Genomic DNA, 10,000 nt, shown 5'->3' with positions numbered 1-10,000 from the left:
AGGCAGACGATAAACCAAAGCTACAGCAAATAAGCATAAACATGTTGATGAGTTGAGATTCTGTTGTGGAAATGAAGACTGAGTCTCTCATAAAATAACCAATTAAAAAAACACTCTTCACTCTCATAAAATGTTACATGACAAACATGTCAGTAACAACTGGCAGTAATGGCTGGCTATTACTGTTAATTAACCCTTTCCTCAGTGAGATAATGGATAATTGCTACTGAATGTCTTTTATAAGATTTATTTAATACAACAGATGACAATAATATAATGAAAAACGATTATATGAAAATGACATACAGTAATGAAATGAGAATAGAAGAGAGTATAAAAAAGGAAATGGACAGCGTCAAGTTGCCTCAGAAGGCAACGGGAGTCTTCAAGGTTCAAGGCTCATTTCTTTATTAATGTCCCAAGAGGGCAATTAGGTTTACAGCAAAGAGGTAGTGGTTTAAAACATACAAACAGTACAGGACAACAGCAGACGTGAAACACCATAGCATAAACAGAGACCTGGGCGCATCTAGTGCAAGTATAGAATAGAATAAAAAATAAAAATAAAGGCTACATCCAGAAAGTGCTTCGATATAAAGTGCTGGCATAAAGTGCTTGTTCGTACACCATCATCATCATCAGCATATCATTATTTACCTGTTACTAGCAGCGTTGGCTGCATGAATCGAGGCAGGTACAAAAGGAGTGCTTATATCTGTTATTACTAACACCAGGGGCTCCCAGACGGCGGCCAGATGGCAACATCCTGTACTCTGCCTTGGGTGGATGGGCACTGTCCTGCTGAATGGACCTGGTCTTCATAAGCAGCTGTCTATTGTAAAAAGGATCGAGGCTCTCCAACTGGATGCCAGTAATTTTGGAGGCGGTTTTCACAATCCTTCTAAGAGAATTTTTGTCCTTAATGGCAAGGTTACCATACCAACAGATGATGGAGAAAGAGATGACAGAATGTACATAGGCACTGTAAAACAGTTTCATCAGGTCTCTGTTGACATTAAATCTGGCTAATTTCCTTAGGCAGAAAAGGCGTTGCTGGTCCTTTTTACACAGCATCTCAGTGTTAACTGATTTGCTGTTGATAATCGGGTCCAGGTATTTATAACTGGCCACGATTTCCACTGGCTGGCCACAGATATCAGTGTTCTGGGTGGGATGGGGACCACGTCTGAAGTCAATACAGAGCTCTTTTGTTTTTGAGATGTTCAATTCAAGGAACGCATCATTGCAGCAGGACAAGAAGTCCTCTGTGACCTGGCCATGCCCGACCTCGTCATTGTCGAAAAGGCTGACAATGACTGAGTCATCTGCATATTTTATGATGAAACGGTTGTCGTGGTTACTGCGACAGTTGTCCGTGTACAAAATAAACAAGAGAGCAGAAAGAACACAGCCCTGTGGCGAACCAGTGGAGGTGGAGGGCTGTGTTCTTTCTGCTCTCTTGTTTAGTCTGACCCTGATCTGAAATGTGGTGGACCTTAAACACAGATTTAAAATTGTTATAACTCTTAGGACTGACATTTGTCTACTTGACTCAAGATCAACATGTTGATTATTTCTTGGCTGTGTAAGTATAATGGTATAGTTGATGTCATGCTTTAATCACTGTTTAAACAGAGCGCATGCTTCAGCATATTGCTGCCCTGTCAGAGAAGCTGTCAAACCTAACCATTTTATGGTTGTTTCAACCCTCTTTTAAGCTTGTTTCAAACTACACTCCTTTAGAACTAGGCCATGAGGTGAACCATGAAAAATTGACTTTTCGTTCCCAAGTCTGGGCACTACTTCTGGACTTTAGGTTAAAAGTTCTCCGCAAAATATCCTGCAGTTGTTTGTCACGAGCCATAAATGTATGTGATGTGAATTACAAAAAAACAAAATGTTATGGTGCGATTGTTTTGCTTATAAATGTATTAATATTCATTTTGACACCACAATATCTTTCTAAAACTGTCATTTATATGTAGTATTGGTGCATTACTATACTCAAATGTGAATTTAAACCATGAAATATTGCAACGCTTAAAAATAAAACACTTCAACTTGAATGATTGGCACCCTGACCCAACAAAGTTAAACATTATTAAACATTATCTCACCACTCAAACAGAGAGCGTCTCCTTTCAAATCCCAATGGTTCTATTGAGCCCCCCGCCCACAGGACTGGCCCAATTCTCTCACAACTTGCTACAAAAATCGCTCATGAAAAACTATATAATCTCCTACATTTAATTTTCCACCTTCACATGTGTCTCCTTCTCTAATAATCAAAAAGTGCTATATATTTCATCTCGCAATTTACTTCCGGATGGTTCGTTTTGCACCTTTTTTGCCACATCGGTCACGGGAAAGAAATAAGCGCTGGCGTGGTCTATGGAAACGAGCCCAAAAGTGCACCCAAATAAGCCCAATATCGCTTATACAAACAGTCAGACCTGGCAACGCAGCCTACGCCAATCATGGGTGAGAGATCTACAAGCTATGGGGCAGAGACGCCACCGTATCTTAGCAACAACGACAGCGCTCACTCTCATTGGCCGTGTCATTGCCAGGAGCAGTTTCCAGACAATGGCATCGCAGAGAGCTTGCTGTAGCCATCACATTCAGTCGCAGCAACGACGGACAGGGAGCTGTGATAGCTGGCATGTAGCTAACACTAACGTCGCTGTCATGCCTGCAGCGGCTGTGCAATCACTTTGTCAACAATGCACGTTCGTGCGGCGAATGTTAGTATTGCTGCTCACTTAGTCCATTGTACATGGTGTATATTGTCGGCCTTGTGTGTCTTGTGGAGAACTGTGTAGCTCCACTACAACTCCAGTTACTAATGTAATGGCAGGACCGCCCCGTGCAACGCACGTTTAGGCTGCATTATGGTAATGTTGTAATTTCACATAAATTCAGTCCAACTACGGCAGTGGCTCACAACCTTTTCAGGCCGCGCGCCCCCCCCCCCCCCCCCCCCCCCCCCCAAATCATATCATATTATCATATTTGCACTGGGGACCCCCCCCCCATTTTGTTTGACTCCGTTCCGCAAGTCAATATCGTGAAAATAGCATATCTACAAGCTCAAAACGCCTCACGTTGAGAGGCGTTGTAAGCTTGTAGATCGGCTATTTTCAACATGTTTGCCTCTTTCTTACATTATTTGACAATTTGGCCAATGTTTTATAGTATAGTTTGTTGACTACTTTTGTTGCAGTAACGGTCTTTTCCTTTACTTTCGTTGTTTTATTTTCTCCGCCAGGCCGAAAGGCATGCCGCCAGAGTTTCTTTTACCCCCTGTCCGTCCGTCCGTCCGTCTGTGGCTAGCTAATCTCCAGCATCGTTGGCTTGATCCCAGCAAAACTGTGCACACACACTCCCTGGATGCCAATTCTGAACCTCTGGCCCATTTTTTTCACATGCCCCTGTTATAGTGCCACCATCGCTTTTTGCAATACACATTTTTTTCACAGTACTCCTACATATTTTGTCCAAACATCACGCAAATCGGTACACAGTATCTCTATAGTCATTAAAAAAAACGGCTCTTTCAGTTTTCTCATATTCCATCCTGACTGGCTAAAAATGGCTTCCAAAGTTTGCAGAACTGCTCCGTTTTCACCAAAATGCCTCAAATTATGCACACAGCATGCACTTTCCGTGCAACTTCGCACCCACATTCCCACTATGCCGAGGAAGAAATTCCACTGGATATTTTTCTAATCAGCCTCATGGTGGCGCTATAACAGCCCAATTTGTGTTTTACCTATAACTGCACCAATCTGTGTAACACTTTGTATGTGAATCTCTAGAGGTCAAGGACAAACCTATTGCCCTGCATTTTCCACATCTACCTTTTATAGCGCCACCAGGAGGCCGACTTATGTAAAACATCTTTCTTTACATTACTCCTTCCGATTTTATCTAAATTTAACACAAATCGGTACACATGATCTCTACAGTCATGTGATCAAGACGGATCTGTTTAATTTTTCATATTCCATCCCGATTGGCTAACATTCACATCTACAGAATGCAGCGTCCGATTGCGGTCAACTTTGCACGCACATTCACACTATGTTGAGGAACAAGTGCTACCATTTAAAATTGGCCTGTGGGGGGTCCCCACCGACAGGTTGAGAACCACTGTATTAGGGGAGAGTCAGTGAGAGCTGGATAAACGAGGTAAAATGTGTCAAAAGGAGTCTGTATGGCTGTCGATAAATGAACACATGACGTCGGTGGGAGAGGAGATATTGGGTCTTTTGGACACACAGCAGCGTGGTGCTGATGTTTGTTGTGTGAAGCAGCTTAATGTGAGAGTGTTTGTGTTGGAGCGCCTCAGTGCGGCTGCAGAGTTCATGTGCAACCTCTTCCAGAGAGAGATAGAGACACTAGAAACTCTGCTGGAGAAAAAAAAACACTCTGTTGGGCATTGACTTTCATATGGACATTGCTCTACACACTGCAGGTATGTCTGTTACACACACAACATCAAACTACACACTACAGGTATGATGCAGCGTTTGCATTCCAGCCAGCACGCCAGCGTACTTCCCATATGGTTTCAAGGTGGGCTAAACCATATGGACCCCATGTCGCCAATGTCAGCGGGATCCACTTCAGTCCCAACTGGGATGCCCTTGTGGGACATAGGTGTGTTCTACCTGGGCCTTAGGTGGGCCCCACCTAGCCAATTCTATGTGGGGCCGAGGTGGGTCTTAACTGCGATGCCCATGCGGGCTATAAGTAGCTTCTACCTGGCCCTTAGGTGCGCCCCAACTAGCCACGTTTATGTGGGACCGAGGCCGGTCCTAACTGGGTTTGCCCATGCAGGCTTTAAGTGGGTTCTACCTGGGCCCTAGGTGTACTCTAACCAACCACAGTGCAGTGCCCATCGCTCCAAATGTTGTGACGTCAGGGCTCTCAATACTGCACATTGGTGGAGGAGGAGGGGCCGCAGGGCGACCGCACACATCGCTGAACCAATGGTAGCCCACGGATGTTTCCTCTGGAGATTTAAAATCTGCCCCTCTATGCCACATATCATCCGCGCTACAGGGTCTTCACTGACCGAGCCACGGCCCCACTGGCCCTCATGACACTACGCCACTTATATGCGCTGCCAAGTGGCCGCGGGCGCTACGTGGGCGTGGGCGCGGGCTAGACACGAGGCCCGCGTAGCGGGCCGAGCTTCTAGTTATTACAAATAGTAACTTTTGCACAACAAACATATTTCATACATAAAACATGTCAGAACCTACAGTTTAATGAGTGGAATAAAAATAAATAAAAATAAATAACACACACCCCAAATGGCAGAAATCAATCAACATGCCTCCAAAGTTTAAAACAATGTGCAAAATGGACAATTGAATAGCTCAGAATGAGTACACATTCAGTACACAATATGTATCTACTGTATATATACAATTGGCAAACTTGCGCATGCGCGAGTAATTTGTTTGTTTGTTTGCACCCCACCTCATCTCAACCCCACCTCGCTCCACCTCATCTCAACACAACTCACTTCACTCCATCTCACCCCAGAGCCTACCCCACCCCTCTCCACTGCATCTCACCTCCAGGGTAACACCTTGTCTCTTAAAGGACCACTTCACTCATTTTCAGCCTATTTTCAAATATATTTGAACCCCACTGGAGGTCTTCACGGGACCCATGAAAATTGTACCCGGAGCCGACTGGACCTGTCTATTATTAGACTTGTGTTTCTTACCTTTTGTGTCTTTCTTACCTAAACGTAGTCTTCTCCCTGGTTAGTGCCCCTGGTCATAATGTGATGTATAACTCAGAGACAATGATCATTGGACAGTTGGTAAATACAAAGAAATCACGTTTTCTTTAGCTGTGTGTGATCCTTCTTCTTAGCCATTGCTAACGCTAATCCACCAGGTCAAAACGTTACGTTAATATCAACAATCTTTGATATAACTGCCCCGACCTCTAACCTTTGGTTTGAACCTTCACCTTTGACATCATCAGTATGTGACAGTGATGATGATGGATCTAATCATTTAGTGCCATTTTGTTTGCACTTTGCAGATTGTCAGGTCCACTCGGGTTTTATTGGACCCGTCATTTCACTGTCAGAGCCCTGAGTACCGGTTTCACCTGGACCTGGAGTCACTTCTAGTGAATGGACCCGAGACCGAGCCAGTCTCGGGTCGGTCTTTGGGCTTACCCAAAGACCTCTAATCCCCACTAATGCTCATTATAAGATGATTTCTGTCTATTGAGTCTGAATTTTTGTTTTTGTTTTTAATAATAAATAAATCAATATATGTAATGTAAACGGTGAGGTACTCGCATAAGCCCCCCAGGGTTTCTAACCTCACCGGCACAACAACCAATACTGTAAACTTTCCCATGGAAAGAGCTATTATGTATGCCTAATATGTTTAAGTAACTGTTGTGCAAATCAAATACATCAAATCAAATTCATCTAATAGGAGTGCTGTGAACAGTTCAGGAACCTGCCTAGTGACATCATCGGTAGGCAGTTTTGGTCATGTCAAACAAGGCTTCTATTATAGCATGCTAACTTGCATGCTAACTTTCCAGGAAAAGAAAAGCTGGAATGCCATCGATGCATTAGCTTGGAATGCCATCGATGATGACACTGGTCACCTACTGTCTTTCTGAGGGAAACATAACAAATTTAATAGAGCTTGTTCCAGCTTTTGATTGACTGATTGAATACTTTATTAGTCAGAAATGTAACGGCACATGGTACAGTAAGATATTAAGGCTAAAAGCATAACACAAAAAAAGTCCTGGGGACATTGTGGTCCTATGTATTTAATTCATCAACATAGCATACAAAATTAACACAATAATACATGTCATTAGCTCTGATCGGAACCTCTCCCTCCGCTATAGCTCAGAGATCAGGTTCCTCTACGGTGCCAGCAGAGTGTGACACCGGCCTACGGTGGCCAATATTGTAGATTTTTAGCGGCGCTAGAGCGGATCCTGCTCTATACCTGACTTTGTCCGTGTTCACCGTCAACGTTCTGATTGGTCAGACCCGTCAACGTTCTGATTGGTCAGATCCGTCAACGTTCTGATTGGTCAGACCCGTCAACCTGCTGCTCTACCTGGATCCTGCTCTATACCTGACTTTGTCCGTGTTCACCGTCAACGTTCTGATTGGTCAGACCCGTCAACGTTCTGATTGGTCAGGTGCGTACGCCAACAAAGTGATTGGTCAAGCTTCACGTGACACATGGCTATAAACACATTATAAACACATATCGATGACATAATGTATCAAAGGCGCCGCTACCTTCACACAGGGTGTGATTTTTTTACTCTTTTCCGCTCATCGTATCCAAAAAGTAAAGGTATTCCCCCTGCTCTCCGATGTTTGAAATTTTAGCGGTAAGCGACAGGTTGAAACAAGCGTTTAAATCACTTTTTTTAATCAGCCTGTGTCAACCCCCATCTGCAGGTGGCAGTACTGCTCCCGTTTTGGCTGCAAGGGGAAAACAAGGAGATGGAAAATTACATTTACCTCCCCTTGTGGTCTCCTGATAGATGTTTTTTCAGGCTAGTTGTCAGGGCATTCCACATTTTGGTGGCAGAGCAGTAAAATGAAGTGCTATTACACAAGGTGTGCGTTGATTATTGGCACGACAGTGATGCAGTCAGGAACGAGGCAGAGACGAGTTCCGTAAGCATCACTGAAGTGTTGTTGTTTATAACTCTCACCCAATCACACAACAGAAACCTAGCTTGATTTACTAGAAAAGTGCAGAGCTCCACCTGGCCGGGTTGCCTACCTAGGAATATGTCAGTCGTCAGGAGAAGGGGAAGCTGCAGAGTAAATACGGTTTGTATGGCAACAACTGGTCGCGTTTGTGGTGCCCCCCTCAATAGAGGCCCCTCAACATACGATTCCAATTTGGTTATTTGCATTAATGATACTGTATATGGCGGTAAGAAATAGGCCCGCCAACAATTTTGAGAACACATTTACAGGCAAATGGTATGCGGTCATTGTCACATGACACACAAGACTATTTGTGCCTGAGTTGGTGGAGAAAAACATGTTTAGGCAACAAACAGTGACATTTGTAGCATTTGAAGTGCCCCCTATGGGTGAAGATAAATCACTTTTTGAGGCCCCTCGGTATGTGATTTAAGTCTGGGGCAGATTGCAGGGTTGATTTTGACAGCAAACTTTGATTCAGTTTTAGTCTTTTGAATACAATTCCATTTCGTTTTAGTCATATTTTAGTCATCTGAAATGTTTTACTATAGTCTATAGTCGGGTGCATTTCTCCTTTCCGACATGTCGCCTTTCCGACGTTGACTAACCCTATACCTAACCCTAACCCTAACCTTAACCGCACGCGGAAGCCACTAGTCGGAGTGGTGAGATGTCGGAATGGAAGGAGCACCCCTCTATAGTCGACTAAATCTACAGTTGATTTAGTCGACTAAAATGTATTTTGGCGGTGCCTTGATGGCGTTGTAATGGCTGATTTTACACTTGGTTGCATGCTGAAAATAGCAGATCTACAAGCTCAACGCGTCGCAGCGCAACACACTGTGAGCTTGTAGATCTGCTATATTCAGAGCACAACACCCGAGCGCAACCAAACATAAAATGACTTGTCTTTTAGTTCTACTGGATCTCTTCTCCACTAGTTCCCTCACTAACATTTTAGTCTAGTTTTTATTTGTAGACGAAATTGTCAATATATTTAGTCTTATTTCTAGTCATCATATCTTAGTCTTTATTTAGTTCTTATTTAGTTTTCGGCAGTGAAAAAAGGCAGTCGACGAACATTTTTCGTCATAGTTTTAGTCGACGAAATCAACACTGGCAGATTGGATGCTGTGTTCAGGATTTGTGGCATTCTTTGCAAATGGGTCCCTCGTGCAAACTTTGGAAGCCAAATGTAGCCAATCGGAATGGAAGCTGAAAAATCAAACATCTTGATCACATGACTCCAGAGAGAATGTACCAATTTGTTGATTTCTTATTTATTTTTTATTGTACGATCTAGGGTGCAAGAGTTATAGGCCTGAATGTGAAGCGGACAATTTGTGGGTGTGAGTGTTTGTGCAAAGTTTCACACCGATTGGTCCAGCTGTTCTAGCCTGGCGGAGATAATGAAAAAACTAAACCGTGTTATCCTATAGAACTGTTAATTTATGATGTTACGGGTTAAATGAATACATTATCACAACATTGACAGAGTGTCAGCGTTCTCTTAGTTGCACTCATTTCCCTTGATGAGGAAGAAGGTTCCCATGGCAACCCCCAGCAGACCCAGGGTCAGCCCCACCCCACAGAACACATCTGGACCCACACCGGGCTGATGTTGAGTCTGATCCACATCTGGAGAGAAACACACACACACACGCACACACGCACGCATGAACGCACGCACGCACGCACGCACGCACGCACGCACGCACGCACACACACACACACACACACACACACACACACACACACACACACATTTTAACACTTTATTTATGTCCACACAAGGAGAGCATACAAGGACACACATATTATTACATTACATTACAAGGGCCCAGTATTTCCGGTTGCTTCTACACACTCGCAGTAACATGTGTCTCAGTGCATGAATCCAAACAAGTTCAGAATGTACAGAATTGTAAACAACGCACATGAATGTATTCACAGACATCATAGGTCATACACTTCCATCTGCCAACACCGGGGAAATTATGGCTACATAAGCACCTTCTCCTCCAAATGGATCGACTGCCAATAATGGAGGAGATTGAGCAGTATTTTATAAGCTGCTTTGTCTTACACTTGGACAACCTCATAATCCTCAAGCCCCTGACCACCAGCCTGTGGACATGACCCAAGCTGCCAAATAAACAGGAATTGTCTTTATCTGCCTTAAACTGCAGTGTTCTGGTAACATGGCATTGGTCCAACAGCCCTTTATTCATTATTACTGTCCTTAACCCTGACCCTAAACTC

General features: G+C 43.7%; 1 protein-coding gene across 2 annotated transcripts in view; it reads right to left on the bottom strand.

Moving 5' to 3' along the window:
- Positions 1-6,742: 6,742 nt before the first annotated feature.
- LOC311035753 (H-2 class II histocompatibility antigen, A-U alpha chain-like) overlaps positions 6,743-10,000 on the bottom strand; it is a 5,079-nt gene continuing 1,821 nt past the window's right edge. Inside the window, exons 4-5 of one of the 2 annotated variants that reach the window (XR_014599772.1) lie at positions 8,616-9,376; positions 6,743-8,554 (exon numbers count right to left, since the gene is read on the bottom strand). Coding sequence is in view for 1 of the 2 variants with exons in the window: in XM_084044158.1 (XP_083900284.1) it covers positions 9,249-9,376 (128 nt within the window). In the remaining variant the exon portion in view is untranslated. Of the gene's footprint in view, positions 8,555-8,597; positions 9,377-10,000 lie in introns of those variants that run through there. The other variant, XM_084044158.1, reaches the window with a different exon arrangement.

The sequence above is a fragment of the Gymnoscopelus microlampas genome (assembly GCF_963454915.1).
Source record: "Gymnoscopelus microlampas genome assembly, chromosome: 20".
Lineage (NCBI taxonomy): Eukaryota > Metazoa > Chordata > Actinopteri > Myctophiformes > Myctophidae > Gymnoscopelus > Gymnoscopelus microlampas.
Note: the sequence above shows the minus strand (reverse complement) of the source record. Positions and strands in the feature narration are given on the sequence as shown.